Source organism: Peromyscus maniculatus, chromosome 19, assembly GCF_049852395.1.
Source record: "Peromyscus maniculatus bairdii isolate BWxNUB_F1_BW_parent chromosome 19, HU_Pman_BW_mat_3.1, whole genome shotgun sequence".
NCBI classification, from domain to species: Eukaryota; Metazoa; Chordata; class Mammalia; order Rodentia; family Cricetidae; genus Peromyscus; species Peromyscus maniculatus.
The window spans coordinates 80,546,167-80,573,001 of record NC_134870.1 but is presented as its reverse complement, the minus strand read 5'-3'; the positions used below and the strand labels follow the sequence as shown (position 1 = coordinate 80,573,001).

The 26,835-nt window shown below is 36.2% G+C and overlaps 1 protein-coding gene across 1 annotated transcript in view; it reads left to right on the top strand.

Moving 5' to 3' along the window:
* The window catches only part of Dok6 (docking protein 6), a 417,131-nt gene extending 402,804 nt beyond the window's left edge, over positions 1-14,327 (top strand). Inside the window, exon 8 of the mRNA XM_006989960.4 lies at positions 13,947-14,327. Coding sequence (XP_006990022.1) covers positions 13,947-14,086 — 140 coding nt within the window. The 3' untranslated portion in view covers positions 14,087-14,327. The remainder of the gene's footprint in view (positions 1-13,946) is intronic.
* Positions 14,328-26,835: the final 12,508 nt, after the last annotated feature.

Genomic DNA, 26,835 nt, shown 5'->3' with positions numbered 1-26,835 from the left:
AAACAATTGGATATCTTTAATCTTAGCAATAAGGCTAATGATAAAGTCAAGGTAGAGACAACGTGAAGGAAATGTGTGGATCGGGGAGGAGCTGAGGAGGTGAACACCATAGGGCTCGATGACGGACAGCATGACAAGAGATGATGGCAAGGCCAGGAGATCAGAGGCCCCCCAGGCATGAGACATAACTTCAGGGATGCTGTGTGCTAATCCCCACAATATGAGTGTGAGGAAAGGGCACACAATTGAGAAGAGTAACGGATTCATCTGTGATGTACACATTCTTGGTAACTGCCAAGTTCTTGTTCCCTGATCATGCTTTGTTATTCAGTTGATGAAAGCCAAAGTGGAGAAACATGACTGTTTCCTTCATTTCAAAAGCCTCTCCTTCTTCGCCAATAGGTGATAAAAGAGTGGTACTATTATACAATTTCCAGCTGACACGCTTGCCCTGCCCAGTTCTTACAGCAGCAAGGCATCCTCTTGGTTTTAAATGCAGCACTTTTGCCGTACAAGGAAAGGTCAGAGGCACAACAAAACCCAGTATCAGAGGTTTATTAGGAGGAAGAGGGGACAGAGGAGAGTGTGCCCAGGCCTGGGGCAGAGACACATGCATGAGAGAGTGGGGTGGGGGAGGAAAGAGCAGAAGAGAGGGGAGGAGTCTGTGTCTGGCTTTGTAAGGATTCCCTTGTTGTTGTTTTTGCAGCGCTCTTGCCCTGCCGAGGGATAATCACAAAACACGACAGAATCCACTAACAAGAGTTTTATTAAGAGAGAGGGACAGATGTGCACAGGCCTGAGGAAAGACACATGAGTGACGGGGGACTGGAAATCATGACGTTGGCCCATCAAGGCTGGGCTGCACCTGCGCACACAGGCCCCTGCGGCTATTCTATGCTTGAGCATAGATCGCATGGTTGCATTGTGCGCTTTACCCAAAGAGTAAAGCCAGGGTCCTGGGTCACACCAGACGTTTGACCTGGAAATGACTAGGCAGAAGTGACTAGGTCCGGACGGGCATGTGCAACCATGCCCAACTGTGAGGGCGTGTTGTGAATTAATATCACAGGTGGGCTTATGTAGCTACGCCACACATGTGCTGATTGTGTGACATGCTATGTGCATTTGCGAAGTCATGCAGCACACTCATGACATAAGACCCCTGAACTGGCATGCATGGTCACATAGCTGGAGTGGCAGAATCCTAACCCATCTGTCCTTGTTCTTTGGAGAAAGTTTTCTCCATAGTAAATCAAAGATCCAGAAAAAAAAAACTAATGAAATATAGTGATTAAGTCTACCAGGCTTTGCTCTATCTACTGGTTTATTTGTGTTCTCAACCATCACAATTTTAAGGCAATTAAACTACAGATATAGTTACAAAATCAGGACTCGAAATTAAGTCTATGGCATCTCAAATTACGTTCTGTGTCACTTTCCTGCATTTCCCATACAGTTTTTGTTAAAGTTCAAAAAATGATAGTGTTTTACCATCTCAATTTTATTGCTAATCCAGCTTAGAACCAGTATCCGTGTTCTGCATAAAATTAAGAACAGTGCCAATGATCAACTCTGATATATAATATGTTTTAACATTATGTTCTGCTATAAGCCGCAGGAATGTAGTAGGAATTCAGCTGAATATGGTAAAGCTAATAGCTCCAAGAAACTAAGGGCCTTCCAGAGGATTAAGCCAAATCTTAAGGTGTTATTCGGCTTTTAATATATCAGCTGTCTTCTGCTGTGAATTTCATGTGTGTTCATAACTTCCCCCAAGAACTGTTAATGGTGTGTTTTACCTGAAATTCTTCTCAGGCATCCTAGGCAAAACTGACACACAGTCCTGAGGTAAACGCCCTTCCAGAGACTCCACTTAGGAGACAGGCACATAGCTTTGTTTCTTGTGCAAATGAAGCTCAGACCCTCCTTTCCCTCACAGCCATAATGGCATCCCAGAGCAACTGACTCAGAACAAAAGGGCTTTTTGCATGCCAGATGCAGTGTAGCTATGAGGCAGGCTTCCTAGCTCCAAGCAGAGTTACCCTGTACTGCCAGTATATGGTGGCATAGGAAAATAGAGGCAGTTTTATTTCAGTGACTAATAGACTCTTTTACCTAACCACCTGTAAGATTGTACGTTTATGACAGACTCCTAACGTTTCACCTAACTATTTTTAAGAATATATTTTGAGCACATAAATTCCCCTTCTGGTTTATGCCAGGCCTTATATGACCCCCACCTCCTCTAGCCACTCCCCTTTTGTGTTGCAAATGAAGCTGGCTCTTGTAGGGAGGGACCTTGGAAGCTTTGCATGGTATTGGAAGAGTCAGACTGCTGGTAGGGCTGAGACCAATTCCAGAGGAGGAAAGGAAGGAACCAAGATGGAGAGAAATGAAGATGAGGATGAAACAAAAAGAGCTTAGTTAGAACTAGGATAGGACAGGAGGAAAGGGGACAGAGAGGAGCAGAATGTGAAAACAGAACAGAAGCCGTGTAGAGAGAGAACTGGCTCAGAAAAATGAAGCGAATGAACTGTTTTGTGTACGTAGATTCATTTAATATTATTAAAGATTAGACTATCAGCTGCTCTTAGATTCTTCCCTGGGAGAGGGCTATCGAGGGACTGGACTCCCCATAGTCCCCATTAATGTTCTAATTTTTGAGATAGGACTTGAATTCACTATATCATAAACACCTGTGACCACCTCCCAGGACTATAATTACCAGCTATACCACTATGCCTGATTTATAGATTATGTTCAAATAAATAATTGTGTCTTATAAAGTAATAAAAAGAGAAAACTAATGGATACAACTTCCATAATTATGAAAGGGAAATAAAACGGTTCTTTGGGAGGAAATTTTTTCTTTCATTAGTGTACAAATAATTCAGATTATTCTCCACACGTTTTAGATCATGTTATAGTGTTACATAAAAGGTAGTTATCGTCCCTACTGTGCACCTTTAACTCTAAAATGTATTCCAAAATTATATTATTTTCCTGGTTCTTGCTCTATATGATAGAGATACACACATGTGCACATACACAAACACAAGACTGACAAGGAATATATGTTTTTTAATGTATATGTTAAATATTTGCAAAGTTAAGAAGGAATTTGTTTGTGATTATCCCAATGTTTCCTGAATCTTAGATAAATCAGTCTAATAAGTTATTAAAAGGTAAGTCCTGGGCAAACTCCTACTCTAAGAATTGATTTTAATAATCATATTAACAAACATTTAGAGCCAGTGAGATGAACAATCCAGATTTCATCATGTTATGCAAATATTGAAGTGGAACCTGTAAAATTTTTTTTAGTGTTCAGGCTAAATGTAAACTTTGACCTCAATCTGTGTCAGTATAAAAATGTGCTGCATTATTTGAAAATCTGAAGGTGTTTTTAAACAGTGTCCTTATGTTTCATATAGACTGACTTTCTGAAAATCCATCCTCGTACAAATTTCCTTGAATTTGACAATTCTGCATATAGCATTATTATTGTAAGTCAAATCCAAGAAGTCTCATTCTCAGAAAAAGATGTTTATTTGCATCAAACAGCATTTTCCAGTTACTTATTAATTGCAATTTTAAGGATCATTAGCTAATATGAATTCTCTTGTACTTAATTTGTATGACCTTAATGTGATGTTTCATTAAATGTATTAAACAACTGAGTATAGAGTTCAGGTCTCTATCTGAACTTGGTATATTTATAATGACAGATAATTTCTTGATTGCTGAAACTGCCAATATGCTCCCAAATGAAACCCAATATATAAGAAAAATATACTTTTTTTACTCTACTCAAATTTTATAAATAACCCTTTGAAAATGATTACAAAATATGCTTTTAAAACCGTTTGAATTTATCACTGTAGGTAGTTTGCCATTCCTTTTGTTCAACACTAAATGGATTTTCATTTCATGCATTCTGTACTCATGTTGTTCAACTTAAAATATTCCTTTTTAACACTTGCCATTTTATTGGCTGCTTTAGACTGTAAAGCCTATAATTATTCAAATGGCTTCTCCATCTACTAATAGTAAAGAGTTAAGCTAGCTTTCATAAAGAGATCACAGTTGTAGAAAATTAATATCCTCGTAGGTAATTATAAGAATTAGAATATAAGACAAATTAAATGCAAGCAATAAGAATAAATGGATGTTACATCAACCAGAAAATTTATAAAACTATTTTGTTATGAAAAATGTGTGAAATGGTTATTAAAATGTAATTCTAGTTTAATAAATCAAAACATCTTTAGCAGTACTAAAGCTACATTGTATCTGATATTTGTCAGTATCTTAATGTTTTTAAATCACCAGTCTAACTATGACTGAGTGCTACATAAAACTAATTTGAATATTTTATAAAATTTTTAAAGATCTGAGTAAGGAATATTCAGATATCTACCTGTGAGACAAGTCAAAAACTTCAATGATAACAGCAATATAAATAATAGCAGTAAATATTACATTTCTATATGTTTTCACATTAAAGACAAGAAACATTAGGAAATAAAGAAGATGAGAAAGCTGTTACAAGTTTAAATTAGAAGGTATAATTTTCCTGCAATTTTGTTAAGTTTGGAAGTAAAGATTAAACAAATTAAAAACCCACAACAAAGTCAGGCAACAAGCAAAGAATATGAAACTGGACTCTACAATTACAAATACAGTATTCAAACATTTTAAACAACAGAGAGTCCAGGAAAAAGGAGAGTGGTAGAAGAGAGAGTAATTCAGAAATATTTAAAACATTATGAGTTATATCTATGACCAGCCTGGTAAGACACACCTATTGGTTCAATAGTGGTATTACTTATGGAAGTAACCAACTACTTCCTGCGTGGATTTATGGTGCACTCCATAAAGTGTAGCCTATATCTGGCCCATTACTAGGACCAAGAATCTGTAACCAGAGACATTATAGGTCCTACTGAAGAACCTATTACTACTAACTACTCTGCTAAATAGGTATAGTTTTAAACCAACTCCTAATGACTTATTTTACCCGTTGATTAGTTTAGCCCTCATCAGAGAAGCTTCCCTCTGCATTAAATGGTAATGAACACAGAGACCCACAACTGGTCAACTTATAGAGAATAAGAGATTACAAAATGCTCAGCCCTAAATGGAATACATATTCTATTAGTAGAACTATTATAAACACCATCACAATACTGAGAAACTTGAGGGACCTGGGTAGTCAGGGAGCATTAGGCACACCAAGGGAATAAGTGGTAAAGCTAGATCCCAAAGCAAGTAGCCTTTCAAACTCATACTACTGGCCACTACACAATAAGACACACTTAATGTAGAACATGAAGTAAATTCCCCATCAGTTCAAGAGCAAAAGAGAAAAAAGAATTTAATGCAAATATTGGAAAAATGTAAAGGAAAGGGTTTAATATTCTTGTAAAGAGAATATTTTTATTAAGACATAAAACCCAGAAAACTCAGATCTATTTTTAAAAATGTAGTTTTAGGCACTTTGTGTGACAAAAAGAAATTAACAAAACATAAACGATGGAGTTAGAGAAATGGTTCCACAATTAAGAGCATTTGCTGCTCTTCCAGGGGCCTTGAAGTCTGTTCCTAGCTCCCAAGTTGGATCTGACACCCTCTTCTGGCCTCTGTAACTCTCACACACACTTGGAATACTCACAGAGACACATACAGACACTTAAATATATTTTAAAAAACCTCTATATACCAATGAGATATATGTAAGTTCTCATACTTAAACTTTGGAAAAGTAGGTGGGACTTCTGGGGAATGATGCAGAGAAGAGAGACAGGAGACAGAGACCAAGTCAGACATACAATACAATGGAGAGGTAACTGAACCATGTGGCAGAATGTAGATTAAAAAAAATCAGTCAATTAAGTTATAAGAGCTAGGTGAGGACAAGACTAAGCTAAAGGCAAAGCTTTAATAATAAGTCTCTATGTCATTATTTGTGGGCTGGTGGTCTAAGAAGATCCGAAGAGCTCACCGCATTGTATACAGTCTTAAACTGTATTATATCACCTCACAAACAGGTATTAATAACCCAAAGAGAAAGGCCAGGAAAATGCTAACCTATATCCAACATAAATTATATCTTAAAACTAATGAACAATGAGAGTTCCTCTGAAAAGCAAAAATGTCATCTATTGGCTCTATGGACTAGATATGGTTTGAGTGTGTCCCTCAGGTTCAAATGTTGGACATTTGGTCCAAGATGTGATGATGCTAAGAAACAGTGGGACCTTTAGCAGCAGAGCCTAATATGAGATCATTAGATCAGTGAGGACACACCCTTGGAAGGGATTAACATGATTCTTGTAAGGCTCCAATGTGTTTCTGCCTTCCCATGTGATCACTTGTGTATACAGTTCTGTCCTGAACACCACCTGCCACATTACAGCAAGGAGATCCTCAACAGATCTGGTGTTATGCTTTCTGTATTTTCAGTCTCTGGACCAGTGAGTTAACTCTCTTTTCTTATAAAGCATATTGTCTTGGGTATTTTGTATAGTCACAGAAAATAAGATAATATACTTCTGCTATCATGTTGCTATCTCTTGATTCGTTTTACTTTATAGATTTTATGTGTGCTGAATTGTGCCCTTTGAAAATATATAGGTTAAATTCCAAACCCCTCATGAGAATGCCATTGATGGAAGAACCTTTAAAGAGCAAATTGAGGTAAAATGAGGTGTTATGGGTAGGATTCACCAAGTCAATGAATCTCCTCAAAAAAGTGATGAAGTTAGGCATGTACATACAGAATAAAGATCATAACACAGCAAGAATGTGGACAGTTGTAATTCCAGTAAAGAAGCCCACTTCTAGAGGAGAGTGACCTCAGAAGACACTAACCCTCACTTTGGTCAGGCTGCAGCACCAAAAATTGAGACTATGAACTACTGTGGCTTGAGTCACACATGCTGAAATATTTTTAGGGCAGCCTTAGCAAATAGGATATAGCTTTATTATTTGAATTAGTTTTGTTCTTTCACAGTTACTTCATTATTTTACAGGCACTTAGGTAAAGTTTTAGGAGCTGAATTGTAAAATTTGACATTTGATTGATTGTCTTCTGATAAAGTGAGATATGTTTCTAAAGAGCCTCTGTGAGGAAGTGGAACAAAATATTAGAGGCAATGCCTTAGCTTCTGTTTGTTAGGAAAATAAGTTGTGATACCTGCCCTAACAAATATTTGAGGAGTTGTTAAACATTTATAGACCTAATTCAGTTTATCTACATGTAAAATGAAAATATGAATCATTGTATAAGTCACCCATTTGTTGCTATTATGCAATACCTGACAAAGGAATTAACAGAAGGAGAGTTTATTTGATGCATGGTTGTAGCATGAATCCTAACTGGTCTTAATAATAAAAACCTAGAGCCAGATATGGGAGTAAATGCTCTCTCCTTTATTGATCTTTCAGCATTTACCCCATTATCTGGCTCTGGGTTTTTATTATTAAGACCAATTAGGAGTCATGCCACACATGGTTTCAAAGGTTTCAGCATGTAATCAACTGTCTCCATTGTTTTTTAGGCATAATTCAAGGCAGAAATATCACAGCAGAAAGCCATATTGAAGGAAGGTTTTTGTTTTTGTTTTTTAATGCTCACTTTTCAGCAGCATAAAAGAGAATAGCGACCAGAGATAAGGTATATTCCTCAAAGGCATAGCCCATTGACCTACTTCTTCTCTTAGGATCACTTCCCAAGAGCCCATTAAGCCATTAAATTAACAATGAGTTCAGTCATTCATGAAATTAGCATCCTTAATTTTAGAATGTTAATTCCATCAATGACTGAGTCACTCCTCAAAAGCATCAACAGCTAGGGACCCAACCCTTAGCACAGTAGCCTTTTAGGGGACACTTGATATCTTTATCACCACACAGTTACCCAGAGAAACAGTAGCAATAGAATATGTATAGATACATGAGGAGATTTATTAAGAATTGGGAGTTGTTTTGTTGTAAAAAAAAAAAGGGGGGGGGGAATCCTTTAATATGGGATCTGCAAGCTGAAAATTCAGGGAAACCAGTAACATAATTCATTGAAAATCTTAAAGACTGAGAATCAAGAATCCTGTGTCCAAAAAACAGGAAAGATGGGCACCTTGGCTTAGAGAATTTGCCTTCATTCTCCCTTTTACTTTATACAGATGACTGGACGATGTCCATCCACATTGATGAGAGAAGATCTTGTTTGAATACCTACTGAGTATCCTAGAGAATGCCTCCACAGATATATTAGGAAATAGTTATAGTGTTCTTCAGTCCTGTCAGAATTACAAATGATACATAATCTCTCTTTCTCAAGTTGATAGGATGACTTTTAAGCACAGATTTTCTGTGATACTTGGCACACATCTCCATGAAATTGGTACTCAATGAGCAGCAGTTTTTATAATTTTCTTCTAAACCATTCTTACAGATTAAACCAATTATCATTTCCCCATTGGATCAAATGTGCTGAACCTGAGCCCTCGTGCACCCCAAGTTTATTCAAGGTCATAAAGCTACATCCTCGAATCTGCATAAGAATTTCAGAAGCACTCTTAGAGACCACAAAGATCAAGTCCAAAAGAACACTAGTGTTAATTTCAACTATTAAAAACTGAGTATGTTTCAAATATGGTATATAGAAGAAATGTTGGCAATGAATCTTGGCATATCTATATATAATTAATCTCTGTTGGTTAATTATTGAGATATGGTGGAGCTGTAGGTCGTATCTAACTTTAGTGTGGTTTCAACTTTCACTTACTTTTAAGATTAACAGTCACGTATTAACACAGCATAAAACCCTCCTCTGTCACAAGACACTGTGGTAAGTCCACTCAGTCAACCTAGCTCTGAATCATCTCTTCTTCCTTCTACCAACTCCTCTCCTGTCAGGTGCATGGGTGCAGCCTACTCACTCTTGGTGCTAGTGGCTAGAAAGTACTTGTTAAAAACAATATCTCTCCTGAGTATCTAGCCTAAACTTTTATTAATGCTTTTACTCCACATGTTTCCTTCCTTAAAGAACTTTCCCAATTCATTTATTGTAATATTAACTTTTATGTTGTTTTATTATTTAAAAGAACAACACTCTTTCAGCTCTTCTAGATTCTAACAAATCTTTTAAGCATATAACTATCAAGTGTCTTTATCAAGGCCTATTTCTTTTACCAACTAGTGTCCAAGAGTTCTATATTTTAAAAAACCTGGCTTGCATGAAAACAGTTTTCTTTTGAATCTGCATTGAAAATAGATTTGGTTAATAAAAGTAGAAAACCAGATGTCAGTCAAGTTTGGGGAGTGTAGCAAAAACTGCTGATGGCATACTTCTTAATTACTGGGAGAAGAGGGCATGATGTCTGCCCTTTTTCCTTCCCTCTTCTCGCCTTCTCTGTGTAAGAATCTTAGCTACAGCACTCCAGCTCGGCTGCCATTTTCTACCACATTTGCACTCTTTCCAGTTCATTGCTAGTTGGGGCATTTGGAGATCCAGCAGGGAAGTTTCCTTTTAAAGCAAGCATTCATTGTGTCTTTATTGTTATGTGATGCTCTTCAGTTCCCAGAATGATTTTGTTAGAATAAAGCAAATGCCCTAAATAACTCTACACCCAACTTATTATCTTCCTTCTAGAGTGAAATTATGCAGATTAGGTTTGGTGGGTGCACATACAATTACCATGTCAGAGGGTACTTGAACCCACTGAGTAAATGTAGTCAACAACACCATAGAAACATGGAACATTTGAACAAAACATCATTTTCTACCAAAGCAGACATGACTGCAGCTAGAGGGGAAAGAAAAATTCAAAAGTATTTTTTAAATAGACTTATCACTGTTAGCAGATGTGTTGCTTTTAATTTGTAGCACTGTGCAGATGCTCTGAGTGTCTATTCACCTTATCTGTCTGTATGGCCAACTGGGGAAAAACTGACAGCGTTTCACTAGACTCCTTGTCAACAGGATGAACAGGTCTATTCCACTGAGTTTTTAATTTAAGCCTCACAGTTTATTTTTGTTGTTTTTTTGCTTTCATCAACACTGCCTAAGGGCATGATTCCAATGAATGCTGAAAAGGGGCTTAATTATTTCTCTCTTTGTTCACATTTATTGTCTCTATCAAACAGCTTTCACATATTCAGTTCTGATTGAGGTATGTTATTTTGTTGATTAGCATAATTTGTGAACTGTCTGAAGAAATAGTTGAAGTAAAAGAAAGTCATAAATTAATTTCCAATTAAACTAGAAATGATTCACAGAGGAGGTTAAAAAAATATTGGTGACCTTGAAAGAGAATAATATTCAAAACATGTCAAAGTGAGAGGCTGCACATTAAGATGGTAAGGAAATGTGGGTGCTGAGCAGAGAATGATAAGAGTGTGCGCCCACTCTGTGCAGAACAAAAGGAAGAAAACGAACATTAAGTACATAACTTCCATTTCTGCTGGCTTTCAACAATCATATGTATAAAACATGTTTAATTTCCATAATACCTATGGTGAATATGATCTCCTCATGTGGGACAATGAGACCACAAAAGTACAGCAAAATTCCATTTGTTTCTGAAGCCCTTTGTAGTGGTGAAACGCACACTACTCATACTGTGAAGGGGAAGCAGTTTGGAGTGCTGGAGTGATATGTGTAGTTTTAGCATCCACCTCTCCTCTGGTTCTGCTCAGCATTAGTAGAGCAAACCATTTACTTGGTAGTTGTAGTTTGCTCTCCTTGCCTGACCATCTTCCTCAAGGCAGCTGATCAGCTCTGTAAAATCGGGGCCCACCTCTCCAGACATGCTCTTTCATGGAGACTTTTTAAAGTAGAACATTGGTAAATGTCCATTGTATTATCTGCTTTTTATGCTCAATATTATAGAAGTAAAAGGAAAATCCCATGTTTATAGGAAAAGTCTTTATTTTCAACTTAAGCCTTCACTTTCAGCCCATGAGTAATATGAATCAAAGGTATGCTTCACCCATCTTTAGATATTTTTATATTTTAATAGCATTTGCATTAAATCAAGGCCAAGACTGTTCTTTTTTAAATATCTATTTTGTTTTTAATTATATGCATATATGGGGAGGGCGGCAGGTAAGTGGCCATGAGTGCAGTTGCCCCTGGAAGCCTTAAGAGGTTATCAGGTCCTCTGAAACTGAAGCCACAGGCAATTTTAATTTCCCTGGCATGAGTTCTGGAAACAGAATTTGGGTCCCCTGGAAGAGAAGTATACACTCTTAACCACAGAGCCATCTCATGAGCCCTAAGAACATGTTCTTATCTTAATACTAGACTTTCTAGCTGCTATATGCTGATAAACACAATGTTTCTAATTAAAAAAAAAAGCTGTAAGTTCTCATTAGTCAATGGTAAGATAAAGAGACAAAAATCACCAAAAAAAAAAAAATTTAGTACTTTTTACTACATCAGCTTAGCATCAATATCATGGCAAGATGCTACCTCCTTACAGACCTTCACTAACTGTTCTAGCTAACATTTAGGAAACACCTACTGTCTCAGATGCCTTCCTATGTGTTGATATATTTAGTGTTCATATAACCAATAGAAAGTGTAGTTCTTCCCCCTGGAACAGCGAGACTCATGGAGACTACCATAGAAATCACATTTTATTTTTTATTGGATGACAACATTTGGCACAAGCTAGCTCAGGGACTTAACACTTAAAACCACAATATAAGTTAAGTGCCTTTGTTATCATCATCTGATTTCAGATCAAGAAACCAAGAAACTCAGAGCAAAGTTATATCCCTTAAAGTTAACTACAAACAAGAAGGTAGCAAAGGCAGTGTGCATGCCTCGTGTTGGCTCTTCTGAGATCCCAACCCTAGCCTTTAACACTCCCTTAACTTCTCTCTACCCCATTCCATAACCCCATCTAACAGCATCTCCTGAACACAGCCTCCATTGACCACCTAAGTCTCTGACTCCTCCCCCTTTTCTGTTTCTGTTTCATTTTCATATATATATGAAATATATATATAATCAGAGTCCTCAGGAGGAAAGAGCAGATGCATCCAGTTGAAATTTTAAAGTAACTTAATGAAGAGACAATGTAGAGACCAATAGGAAAAGGTAAAGTAGTTAATGACAAGTGAGGCAGATGCATAAAACCATGTGTAATAACCCCTCTCCCAAAGCAGGAAGACACTAAAGGAGGAAAACAGGAGTAGAGGACTGTGTAAGTATCCACATTCAACTTTCAGACCATTTTAGTAGCTATCGATGTATATCAACTTACTGTATCACACCAAGCGTAGATTCAGTTATAAGGAAGAACTGTACAAGCAAAAGGTTCAACAAGTTCAAATGTACCTGATAAAAGAGAGACCCCAAGAAGGACAAGAAGAATGCCCCCATTTGTCTTCCTCCAAGATATTCAAGCAACTAGTTTCTAGTTCTTCCCAGTCCCTGGTCCACAAGAGAATCAGACCAACAACAAAATTAAAACAATTTCTTGCTAGAAAGCAAGATTTCTCTCTCACATTTTTTTTTAACATTTAGGCAGTTCTACCAGTTTTAATTAGCCTTTAATTACCCAGTTCCTATGGGTTTTCATCCCGGATCTCAAGCTTTCCACACTGCAAGGATATTTTTGGAGTCATCAAGCATGTGGCAATAAAACTGGCTTTGAGCCTATGACATTGCAAAGGACAGGGCCACTGAGGGGGTGTGACAGTGGATGTCCCATGATTCTATGTTAACAGATAGTGTTCTCTGGATTCTTCTCCCAAGAGATCAGCTAAAGCACAAATCAAATTAACTGCGTTTCATCTCTTGAGTACAATATAAACTCTGAAAGGGCAGCACATACAGGACCTATTTTTCTTCTGTCTCACTAAACCCTTCCTTCCATCAGGTACAAACCACCCTCAAGCACAAAGAATACTGGTTATAAAAAGACTGAGACAACTATTGGAAAGTTTTTCTAAAGTATATATATATATATATATATATATATATATATATATATATATATATATATATATATATATTTACTTCTCTCTGTACATTGTGAACATCCTGGCACATTTTAAGCAATCATTAGTGCTTTGGTTTGCATTAGACAATTGTGTATCACAAAGTAGCAGCTAAACAGCCAAATTCGTAGCAGAATTTTCTTGAGGTATATTTTATATGAGTCAACTCTTAAATCACTTTAGTAAACCAAGATATTCATCAGTTACAGGGACTCACCAAGTTCCGGGGAGAAACAGAACCCCTAACCTATTATTTCAAAACCTTTTTGGTAATTGGTTGTTACTGATGAGGTAAAATCTAAATTATCTGTTCACAGATGCTTGAAAGAAAGCATTTCATTAGCTTTTGTTTGCAGAAAGTGAGTATAAGGGAAGAGAAAGAAAGTAAGAGGCTTTCTGTCAGAAACACCTTTCCAAGGGAAGGATTTTCTATTTTTATTTCAAACGTTGAAGAGAGGAAGGTTGGTAGTTTCAAATATTAGCCTAGGTCTCTGCATGTCCAGGATTTTAGGCAAGATACAGTTGGGAAAAATACTGATGCCTCAATATGTTTTCAACTCAAAGATCAAGACATAAAGCCTGACATGGTGGCACAGACTGTAATCAAAGCTAATTGGGAGTCTGAGGGAGGAGGATCAGAAGTTCAAGATCTGCCTTGGCAGCTTACTAAGATTCAGTCTCAAAATAAAAAGTAAAGAAGAGAGCTGGAATAAACACCTTGACTAGCATGTAAGAGGCCCTATATTCAATTCCCAGTATTGAGTTATAGAAAAAGAATCAAGATACCAAAGCCTAGATTCTTGCCATTTTTCTTATAAGCTTAATGTTAAGGGTTTGAAGTCTTTGATTAGATTTATTTGTTCTGTTTTCTACAGATGCTTTTGCTTCTCCTGATGTGTTTCTTAGTACAGCTTTCCTTTCCTCCCCTCCAGGTCATGGGTTTGGCTCATCAAAGATGTCCAGGGCACAGACATTTCCCAGTTATGCTCCAGAACAGAGCGAAGAGGCTCAGCCACCATTGTCACGGTCCAGCAGCTATGGATTCAGCTATAGCTCCAGCCTCATTCAATGACACACAGAGGCCATCAGTGACCAGCAAAACAGTCTGCCCTGGACCTGCCATGGGGTCATTTCGCCCCGTGCCTCCTGGAAGATCAATTGCAGTACAAATTAACACTGGTAGGGCCTAGTCCCAACTGGAAGGTTAAAAACTGGAGTTCTGCTTCCTTGATTCAGTGGTTAAGTCCTTTATTTATTGAATTTCTATGGGGGAAATCTATGTTTTACAAAAAAAAAAAAAAAGAATCCAATAATATGAACACTCATTTAAGTAAGAAAAATTCTTTGTGTCTGACAGTAACAGAAGCCTTGGCACTGGGAAATTTGCCGACTCTAGTTTGTGCCTGGGTGGGAGTCACCGACATTTGTCCTTAATGCTGTGTGCTTCTGTTTGGACACAGGGCCTGTCTTTAAACATAATGATGACCCACCATAAGCTCTGTGGCTTTGTCAGTTTTGACAGAAACAAATCAAGTAAGCTCTACACATGGCATCTTAACTCTCCATGTAAAGAAGCTCGGTGACAATTAAGGGGATGTGAAATTAGAATATTCCATTAAGAAGGGCCCGGTAGCTCGAGTGTGTGTGTGTGTGTGTGTGTGTGTGTGTGTGTGTGTGTGTGTGTGTGTGTGATATTGCTATATCCATCTACAGATTAGGATATATCAAATGTTCTGAGAGTGACAGGATATGCTCACTTAAATTATTGGAAACTAATTTGTTGCGTTAAAATTTTGTTGACTAGATACTTTTAAAATAGTGCTGTTAGAAAATGAAAATGGCTTCCTACTAGCAATTGAATCACACTAGCCCACTCTGATCCTATGAGCGTTATGAGCAGAAACCCAAGAGTGAAGCCTTTTGGAAATAAGGATACCAGCCCGCTGCCCTGCATGTTCGTTGTGCTGTCTGTCTGGTTGGTGTTGCCTTGTCATTGACTGTTTCTCTCCATGGCTATCCATCTGAGCAACTTGAGAAATTGCTGTAATCTCCAACTCCAGTGAGAGATGCCAAAATGTTTGATAAAGACACAAAGCTACACTTAAAGTGAACTCAGCTATCTTACAGCTAAGAGAAGAACAAATGATACTCAAAAGTAGACGTTAGTGTTTTAAATTGCACAGATGAATTCTTGCAAGGGTCATTAGGGGGTTGGCATTTGCTATGGAATCCGAATTTGCTTGGCTTAAATTTTTTGTACTGAACTTGATTGGGATGACAAGAGAGTGTTTCACTTGAAAATTTTTCAGCTCTAGAATACGACAAATTTCTCAGTTTGAAGGGAAATGGGAAATTCTACTTGAAAAGGAAAAGTTTGGCTAATTCAGGTCAACATAGACATGTTTGCCCATAATTTAGGGAGTGAAAATATAAATTACTCTGCTTGACTCACCTGGTGTCATGTGCCTAAACTAGATTATCTGTCAAGGAATCCAGATCAGGTTTCAAGAACCAAGGTCAAACAAGAAGAAAATCTGACTTTTTCCTTGATAGCAAAATGTTCTATGTTCATTTAGGAGCTATGTTCTACTAAAAGGGTAGCCTTTCACTGATCCCCATTAAGATTTCACTCATCCTTATCCATAGCTTGTGAGCAGATTGACAACTTCTTTCAGTGAATGACTACAGAGGAAAAGTGGTTATGCATCCCTCCTTGATAAGAACTTACTGTAACTACCCACTCTCCCCAAATCACTCAAATAGGTATGAAAAATCTCATAAAGATACTAATCATAAGAGTTAATGTGGCTGTGAAAAATAATTATCATAAGCCTTCAGGGATAAAAAGAAAATTACCCAAACTATGCCCTGTTGATTTTGCTGACACAGCAGAAGAGCAAATGACTGGGTCCTTCTGAGGAGAGAGAATGCAGTCTTCCCTGGAATCCCACTTTTCAGGGTTAATGCCTCTGAGTTTCTTTAACACATGGCATCTGCTGTAGAAATGCCATTAGTAAATACATCAGAGCAACTCTGAGCTGAGACTGTTCTAGCACAGTTCCTAGTGTGGCCATCAGAGCAAGCCTCTCCCTGGCTCACTGAGTCGAGCTGTTGCTTGGAGACCACAAGTTTCTACAAGGGACTTATGGGGAAAGGCCCTGAGGGGGTCTTGATTCACATCTCAGCTTTATCAATGTGCCAGAAGCACAGATAGCAAGTCCGGTGGGATTCTGCTAATTATGAGTCTGCTCTTGTGTCTCTTTGGTGGGCAACAAGTACCCACATAAAGTAACTTCAACATTTGGTTCTGATCATTAACAATGAGTATCACTGAGAAGGAACTGAAAACCATGCATAAGTTTAGGCCAATTTTTTTCTGAAAACAAAGTCACAAAAAGTGTGAGAGATGTACCTCCTTAGTCTTTAACCCAATCTCACCATAGTGAGAATAATATTGTAAAAATACTTCATGATACATTTTTAGGAGCTTTATTCTAGCATACTCCTCTGAGTATATTTAAAAATTTTAGCTAAGTTGAAACTGCTAAGAAAGCAGCAAGAGAATTTATAGTAGCCTAATATTCTTAACATGAGGCAGTGTTAATTGTAATAAAAGAGACAAACAGATGAACCTATAAAAACCAAAGATGGAAAGATATTTGCAGCTGTCTCCTGGAGCCTCATAAAACCATTCTACCATAATTACTAGAATGGCTGTGGGCATGTGTTAGCCCACCCAAGCCTGTAGGTTCTTGACTGAAAATGCCTCTACACTTTGCAATTGTTCTCACTTCAGAAGTTGTATTATACCTTAAATATACATGTGACTTTCTCGTGAGATAGAGCCTGCTATGCACCAAAGACATCTTTTGGCCCCTTCTGAGTATGACTCAATTGGGCTTCCACTCAGATTTATACAGAGTGGTAAGATGGTTACCATATCTCTATCAGTTGTTAGACACCAGTGATGAAGAAGGCTGACATGCATGAGAAAGTCTCTTCAAGAAGTAAACCAAGCTTGGTTTTTCTACCCTAGTGTTTTTCTTCTATTATAAGTATGACTTGTAACACATACCAATACATTAAATATGCAGAAAAGCATAAATGACCTTGGTCCACTGATTTACTATTCTGCTGGCGTGGGGGTTGATACAAAAACACACCTTTCATTAAGTGATTGAACAAAAAATAGGCACTCAGATAATTTTCTTAGACAAGTTGGAAATAGTTTTGAATCAATAGCGTTTGGCCACTGCCATAATTTGAATTTAATAAAATATAAAACAGATATCTAGAGTGAGCCTTTTGCTGGTTCAGAATCACACCATTGTTTCATATATTAGGGAAGATGCTGTTTGATAGAGCATGTGAAATGAAGAGAAGCATATTTATTAGAACTAAACCTTTCCTTGTTCTAGTATCTAGACTACTAGTTCCAGTGTGCAGTTCTTCTGATTTCACTGGGAAACTTTGTTTGAAAATCATTCATCCTCCTTATAAAATGACCAACTATTCACATCTCTCATCTAACATACAAGCAGTGGGGTAATCAGTATCTTCACACTATTAGCTGTAGACTTTACAATCCAATTTATTGCATGTGGTATCCTTAAAATGGATATTAAATATACATCACAAAGATTGATGTTTAACCCTCATTCTTTGGTCAAGGTCTCACAAAACTTTGTTTTGAAGAAAGCATGAGTAGTTAACTTTTTTGATTACTGGAACCACTTACAAAATAACCATTAATGCTACAGTGAAAACAAGCTAAAGAAATTACATTATTATAAAAAATTGTAGTCCAGTCTTGACTATTCTAATACACCACTATAAATGAGCAATATACATTCAGAGGTCCTGAGGTTTAGGCCTTTAATTCTTCATATTTCACAAAGTACAAATATAATGTTAATGACTGCTTCAAATCTATTTACCTATCTACCAAAATAGTGCAATGACAACTTGCTTTTACAATTATTAGTTATACAATCTTTGGACTACCAGTGTCCCAAAAATAGACCCAAAAAGTATCATTTGAGTATGTACTCATAGTTTTAAAGTAAGTGATATGCTACATAAAAATTGTCAAGCCTAGGAAATTTATGGGTATTCATAGTTTATGAAATTTATGGAAATTACCAATAGAAGAAATAGAGTCAAAGAGAAATGATCAGTCAGTAGGACAATTTGAGCAAAATGATAAAGAATTCATTGGTACAACCAGCAAAATACTTGGACCTTACTTTTCCAAGATTCTGATCCCGTTCTGTGTGGCAGATTCTGCCTTCTTTACTGGTATTCAGCTAGTAATTTGTTCAAGTTAAAACTATTCAGTCATATTATATATTGACATAAGCATAGAACACAAATTACCAACAAATGTGCTGCTTTCATTTTGTGAAAAAAATTAACACAAAAGAAGGTATGTATGCTGCAGTTTTAGTAATGTAGGAATTGCTTTCTGTAGGCAATCTCCTTGGAATTTCACCATAAAGTCGTGTTATCAATGAGAATGGTTAGTTGCTCAGTATGTGAAGAGAAACAGATATCCCCATATCTACATATTTTGTAAATGGATTAGAAAGATTCATTTTGTGTGTAGATCTACCACAAGTCCATACTTTCTTACTCAAGAATGTGAACCTCGAAACATTTCTACAGTTATTCTCAGAGAAGGTTTAAATAGTTTAACAAGTTTTGTGCAAAAATCTTGAGAATCCCGGCACATTTTTTTGAAATAGGCTTAAGCCCTAGCAGCAATTTAAAGGTCATACAGAGTGAAGGGTTCATTTCATGTTACCCTGGAAGAAAACTGAAATGTGTGGGTGTTGTAATTTGTTCAAAGACAATAAACAACTGGAGGTGCTTTCCTCCTGTTTCAGACCCCATGAATGTTCCCTAGTTCCACCTGTCTCTCAGCAGAATGTGGTGGGAACTGGGTAACAGCACATGGTCTCAGAATACTTAAGCCCTTGTACCTTGAAATGCTCGCCTTTCCTTTTTTACCTGTTTTTCTTCCTCTTGGACTCATCACCAATGATACCCAGAAAACTTCTTTTTGGGCAACTCATGCCATTGATTGCCATACACCTTTTCATTTATACATTGTCATCCAATACTTTATTACCTCAAATAATATGCAAACTAAAAGTTAAGGAGATTTTTGTTGTTGTTGCTTGCTTGCTTTTTGTCATTATTGTTTTTCTCCACTAACAACTCTATGGCAACTGTCAGTATTAGTCTAGGGGTCTTCATCCCTCCACATGACATTGTGGTTCCATGGTCAGTGTTTGTCACAATTGGATTAGATAGCTGATGACATTAGGGCCACATTCTCTCATGGAAACCTCACAGTCTCCATTCTCAAAAAAATTAAGAGAATAGATTTTTTTAATATTTAAATGCCATATCCATCATGTTTTTTTCTTATGAACTTAAGTAGGCAATTATTTAAATTTGAAATTTAGATGAATAAGAAAAAGTTAAAAATCACCTTTACTTGCATTTTCAGAGACTTTCCCCAAGGTTAATGTAGTATGATCTTGTAAATATTTGTAAAGGAAAAAATTGTAAAAGAAATATCCCCTGTAGTAATTTCATATGCACAATAAGTTTTAATTTTAAGTTATTTGATTTTCTCTGACAACATCACTAATCTGAAGTCCTCATGCTGGTTATCAGAAAAATAATTTATTTAAAAAATGTTATCACTTTTCGGAATCAATTTTAATAGTTAATACAAATAACTTAAAAGTGTATCACTCTCAGGATAATTTTAGACTGAGCACATAAAATCAACCCTCTTTGTAGACAGAACTGTGTATCCGTGGAGTAAGCTACCAAGCTGGTCAGGAGTGGTATGGTGTTTGAAACTCAATCACTGAAGTCACTCAAGGTATCGATAGTTTCAAAAGAATCAAGTATTTGAATTTTATAACCACAAATTCCAAGAAAAAAAGATGATTTAATTTTAAGCCACTGCATGATCTCTCTCAAAAGAATCCTCCTGAGTGGCTCATACTTATTAAGGATCACTGGCAATATGACACATTAACAGATGATGACAAAGTACAGAAGACAGTGATACTATCACCTTCATGTCACACATAAATCAGAACCGAACATGATTATTATGAGCTAGAATCCAAACCCATGAATCTATTGTGTGGCTCAAGAAACAATGCTTCATATGGACAAAAAGTATATCTATAGAGAGGTGTATTAATGTCTAGATGAGGGGAGTGGAACTCTACACTGGAGATGAGCTGTACAACATAGTTTGCTTTTCTCCTTTCTTAGACACTGTTATTTTAGCTGTAAGAGGCAGTACATGAACCACACCAGCAAATCCGTCTGCTGAAGGCCAGCCAATGTCATCTTCCTGCAGGTGACAAGAGACAATGGCTCCCTTGTCCATTCCCATGGGCCCCAAACAACACACACACTCATATCCACAGATACACTCTTTCACCTTTGACTTTTGACCCACTCTGTTTTCAGTGAAGTTGGCACTTGCCTTTTTAAAATATCATTTGTTGTAAAATAGTTATCCCAGTGATCTCAAAAATATACTAAATTATACATTATATGTCTGCTTCCTGTAAATTTTTATTTAACTAATTTATATATACTTTCTGAAGACTTCTACTGTGCATTTGTTGTTATAAAGGGATAGCATTTGTTGTTGATAAAATTAACAAGACATTTATCCATGACTAAGAAATAAAACACCCACTACAAATTTGCTTCACTTGGAAAACACGACCTACCACATCTTATTCTTAGTTACAATCTATTCCAAATAAATAGTCTAGGGATATCTGGACTTAAATACTAGTTGAAACTCAACTTTTCAATGAAATGTAAAGTAAAACACCTGTATATGGAGAGTAAATATGAATTTCTGACTGAGCATAAAATATTATAAGGCAATAATAAAATTAAGAAATTCAGTTTTTAAATTAGTGTTTGTGACTTTTGCCCTTCAGTAAAAATACGTAGTTGAAGAATTTGCTTTTCCTAAATTTATCATTTTGTACATATTTCAATCCTTAAGAGATTATTGAGTTCTTATAATTCCTAGGATTTCAAAGAGGCATTGCTGCAAAGAAGGTAACATAGTTGTAAAACGTTAAAATTTGCTTCATCACTTTAAAATGGGTAAAACATCTGAAATATTATTCTTCACCACAACTCTGCATGAATGAAATTTTGAACTAATGCAATGGCTTTATCCATAATATTTGACTTTTCTAGCACTGTAATAGTGATCTCCTTTTATTTTTGTCATGTGATGAATGTAACTTTGTAATTAACCAGAATTCTGACAATCATATCTTGCTAACCTCTAAAATGTTAACTGCTTTCATCACTTATGAACTTGTGATTTTCAAAATAAAGTGAAAGAGAGCCCTTTATTAATTGTAAGGTTACTGAGAATTTATTATATATTTCCAGTATTTTCCTAACCTTATATTACAATAGTTAGAATTCTATTGGGTTGAATATGCTTTGAAGAAATCGTGAAACATTAGTATTAATGATATCATTACAATCAACGCATTTATTATCTGTTTTTGAGTGAAAAGACACCCAGAAAGCATAAGTGACTTACACAAATGTGATGTAATTAGATTTTGGGTTTTCTTCTATCTTTCTACTCACTCATTGAGGGTAATGAAAATTAATTAAAATGAATATTTGGCAGCAAGATTGGACATCAAAATTGAAATTCACATGATGTTAACTGTCCTGCAGTGATGTGATTCATGATTTCCTTTTTTAATTTTCTTCTCAGAATACAGCAGTTTGTGTCATTTGAATGTCCCTCTATCAAGACAGATGTTTGCTGAGCCTATTTCTCAAACTTGGTGGTTAGATATGAACTGAGCCTTTCTGGTTAGTTGCTTAATATTTCCCCTTCTAAAAAATGCATGCCCCTAAAGAAATTCTAAAGTTTCTCAATTCTGGAGAAACCAAATTAGATTGTAGATCTTTATCACACAGTCAAGTAGTGTTAAGTTCCCTTGATTGGGAAGTATAGCCACACAACTTGTAAAAAAAAAAAAACAAACAGAAAAAAAAAAACAATAAAAAATGTCTAGGGCCCTTTGATGCTACACAGTTTAGAAAAAAAATGCTTAAGAGTGGAATGAAAATGAAAATACCCATTCTTTCTAAATAGTGAATAAAATACAATTTATTCTGAATACCAATTTTTGTGCCATTTTCATAGGAAATTAATGATGTGAATTTGGTGGGGTTTCTTTCCCTTTTGTCACAATTAAGATCATGGGGACTATTTATTTTTTCTGGGGAAAGTATCTTTATGAAGAATGTAATGGTTTATATAAGCTTAGAGCTGACATCAAAGACAATATTTAATGAATACTTGCCACAGGGCACAGCCCTGAAGCAATTCCTCTGCTATTTTTGTAACATACAAACAAACCAGCTTTGTCTGTTTCCAAGTTACTCAAAAAAATATGTTAGATAAATTGATCTAATTTTGGTATCCATATGGTGACTTATTAAAATAAATGTTTGAGCAAGAACTGGCTAGAATATCTAACATTTATGAAAATGTGAATTGTCCTATTATTTAGGCATTTTAGAATATCCGGCTACTGATTTATGCTGAGTATGATCTCAAAGTCCAGTCAATCACTAAATGCTTACTGAGTTCTTGCTACCTCCAAAATACAAATAAAGGACATGCAATATCTTCTGATCTTTGTTCTTTCCTCCTTTTAATTCCTTTTGGTATGTGCCAATATTAGGGATTGGTTCTGACAGCAAAGCCGTACTTAGATCACAGAATGGTTAAAAATAAGGAAATAAGGAAAGCAAGAGGTCATCTTGATCAGATTCCTAAAAGTCAACTTTCTCAAAACATCGATAAATGCATCTCCTCCCTCCCCACCTCTTCCTCCCCATTTTCCTCTTGCTTCCCCTCCTCTTCCCCCTTCCTTCCAGTCCTTTTCTTCCTCCTCTTCCCTCTCCTCTTCTTCCTCCTCCTCTTCTTCCTCCCTCTCCTCCTCCCCCTTCCCCCAGGTCCTCTGCCTCCCACTCCTCCTCCCCCTTTCTATTCCTTACTCTCCTATTCATTCCTCCTCCTACTTTTTTTCCTCATCCTTTACTTTCTTTTCCTCTGCCTCCTCTCTTTCACTGAACAGACTGCTTTTTTCATTCACAAATAATTGTCAGGAAACAAAAGCAAATAATAACACAAAAATCATCTCTCACTATTGGAATGTTAATTCATATATATTTTTTAAATCTTCAACTTTATCTTTGACAAAATCAGAAATGTCTTCATGAAGAGTTTCCATCATCATTCATTACTCTCTATATATGTGACAATTATAGAGACCTACTCTATATATCAAAATTCCTCTGAATACATGTAAACTCTAGTTGTAAGGTAATAAATTGGAAAAATAGTTGTTTCAAACTCCAATCTAAAAAGCCTTAATTGAATCTTCTCAGAGCCAGAGCTCAAAAATACACTGTGATAACACTTTTCCAGAGTACATCACCTAGAAGTCAGGAGGCAGGTAGCTTAATCTTGTCTTATTCACTGAGTGTCCCTGGAGTACCATTGGCTTTACACATTCCTCCTTAGTTCCAATATATATATATAAAGTGTTATTTTTGGATAGCCCGCTGTTTGTGAGGTTTGCAACTTTTTTAAACAAATCTAATTACATTTCAGAGAGCTAAGTATAGTGTATTAAGGCCATTACCTAGAAATAACCTATTTCACTCACTCTAAGGAAATCATCTCATTTTCAGTTCTGTAATGGAAAGAACAATGTTATTTTGCATGTTTTAGTAAACTTTCTTCCTAAGCACTTCTACCCAATATCTGACCCACGTCTTCAATGGTGGAAAGGAATGATATTCTAAATTGAAAATCTCATGGACCATTAAGGGACTTTTCTGGGAAGTGTTAGCAGCAGTAGGACTTTTATATGTAGAATTTATAAACTGTATGAATAATGTTGAATGTGAAAGAATGTCCATTGCTATTTTTGATATGTTCTGACATCAATCTGTTTTTGGTAATCTTTAACACCTCAGGTAACATTATCATTGCATTGAATACAATATGAAATGTTCACTTCATTTGTGAACAAATTATAACTCAACACTTCATGTAACATTGCCTTTCCTAACTCTCCAGAGGAAATATCAAAAGGCCTAGGTATTTAAGAGATTACAAAAGCATAAAATGGCATCTTATTTCTATGTTTATAATAAGTAAATCAGAAACTCTAAGACTTACAGTATAATTTCTAGTACATCAGAACACGGCATACTCTCAAATAGTTCATATTATTGCTACTGAGTAGTGAGTTAAAGAACATTCAGTCTGTTGGAATTCCTAGACAATATTTCCCTGATGATGTGTGATTCTTACTCCTTGATTACTAATACTAAGGCTTTTTCCTAAAATGAAGAGAGAGTAACACATGATGGGCAATTACAGAATGTTGGCTACTTTTTAGTGTAACCTAATGGAATAATCCATTTGAATGTTGCTTCTCTTATGTAGGTTACAGCATAAGAAATAATTATTCAGTGACCTACTTATTAAATTTTTGAAATATCCTTAAACATAGCCATATATAGTGAAAAAATCTCTATGGCAAGTCTACAGACTTGGTTCCATACCTTGTTAAAATTATATTCATAAAAAGGAGGTTCTGCTCACAAATAACACACAAGGGCTACAAAAGCTCTCTACCTTCTTTTGATTTGCCCTTGCTTTTCCTGTTTTTCCTAAGAAAACTAATGATTATATATACACACTTGCAAAATCCTTGACCATGCTTCTTTCTTGGCTCTTCTCACCATAAAGTCTTCTATTCCTCATTTACATTTTGCAACTTTTAAAATTTTATCCAACCAAGCAAAACTAATGTTGAAAACCACTTCCTGACATTTCAATTTTGTTTTATTTTGGCAGTTTAAAAAAAAAAGTTCTCAAAATTTGGTGCTTCAAGCTAACCTCAGTGATGAATCAGCCCGACTGACAGTTCATATGCTCCAGTATTAGCTAATTGGGTAGACCTACATATGATCTTTGTGTACTTTCACACAAAATATCCCTCTAACCTTTTGCTTCTTTTGGATTTGCAAAGTTTTATGAATTTTAAAGGTAACTTAAGCATAATCAGGAAATCTGAAAAAGTATGATTTAAATTGACCTTCAGATTTTCCTCTCATAATGTTATAGTTATTTTTTAAAATAAGTTCATGCTCAATTTATGTATACCCTAAATGTTATGGCATTCACTAAAATGATTTAAAATGCAGCATAGACCACACAAAGTCAGAAAGGACAAACACCTGCATCTACTCTTCCTAGTGGAAGCATCAGAAAGTTAGGGCAGGGCAGGAAGTGAATGCAGCTCGTTTGTGGAGTTATTGCTTATTGTGGAGAAAACACCTGAGTTTGATCCTCATCACTGCACAAAAGAGTCACACATCTGTTTACCTGTAATTCAAGCACTAAGGAAGCAGAGATAGGAGGATCAAAACTTCAAGGTCATCCCTGGCGACATGGTAAGTTCAAATCCAGCCTGTTATACATGATATCATGTCTCAAAAACAACAACAAAAAAAAAATCAAATCAAGCAACAATAATAAAATCCCAAGGAAAGTAAAGAATTTGAAGGAATTTAGCACCCACAGTTATAACAGACTCCAAACATAGCCTGATCCCTAGTGAGATTGGGATTAATCTACAAACCAGTAACTTGTTAACAAAAAAAGATTTACAGATGGGAAAACTGTATTTTATGGGATCTTCAGAACTTGACATGAAGAGAAAAGAGTTAATGTGAATGTTAGTCATGTATATAAAGTTCTTAAAGTAAAACCTAAGCAGGTAGAAAAGCACAAAACATTAAGAACAGTGGAATAATTTCAACAGGTGTAACACAGACATAATCTGAAGCTCTAAAGAGGACTAAAAAGAGAATGAAGTAACAATATTTGAAATAGAAGTATCAATGAATTTGCCAAAATTATGAAAAGGCATTAACAGAGAACCACTAAGTTCTTAGAACATATAAATTCTATAAATACAGAGAGAGGAAGATGGAAGGAAGTAAAGGGACACAGAGAGAGAGAAAGAAAGCAGAGCTAGACAGAGGAGAAAGGGAATGAAGAAAATAAGGGAGGAGGTAAAAGAGGGAAAGGTGAGATGAAAAGGAGCCTTGACCATCTCTGGGAGATACACTCAGAAAGAAAGTAGAATTACATAGAAATTTCCAGTTGAAACCTGAGAATAGAATGAAAGAAAAAGATAAGATTTGAAAGAATCAAATAAGTACAGAAGTAGAAAATAATTATAAACATATAAACTATGTAAGAAAACTTCTTTCTCTTGAGTAGTTTAAATATACCAATTAGAAAATAAAGATTGTTCCACTGTTTTTTTAAAGATTCACCTATACATTGCTTTAAGAAACTGTTTTTACTCTGCCCTGTCAGCTGGGATCAGACTAGACCCTCTGAATGTGGGTGACAGTTATGTGGCTATATCTGTTTGGAGAGCCTCTGGTGGTGAGACCAGGACTGACCCTGAGTGCATGAAATGGCTTTTCAGAAAACATTCTCAAGGGTGGGGTATCTTGTTCAGCCTTGACACAAGGGGGAGGGGCTTGGTCCTGCCTCAACTTAGTGTGCCAGACTAAGTTGTTGACTCCCCAAGGGAGGTCTTACCCTGTCTGGGGGATGGGAAGGGAAGGTGGAAGGGGATGAAGAAGGGGAGGGAGGGGGAGCTGGGATTGGTATGTAAAGTGAAA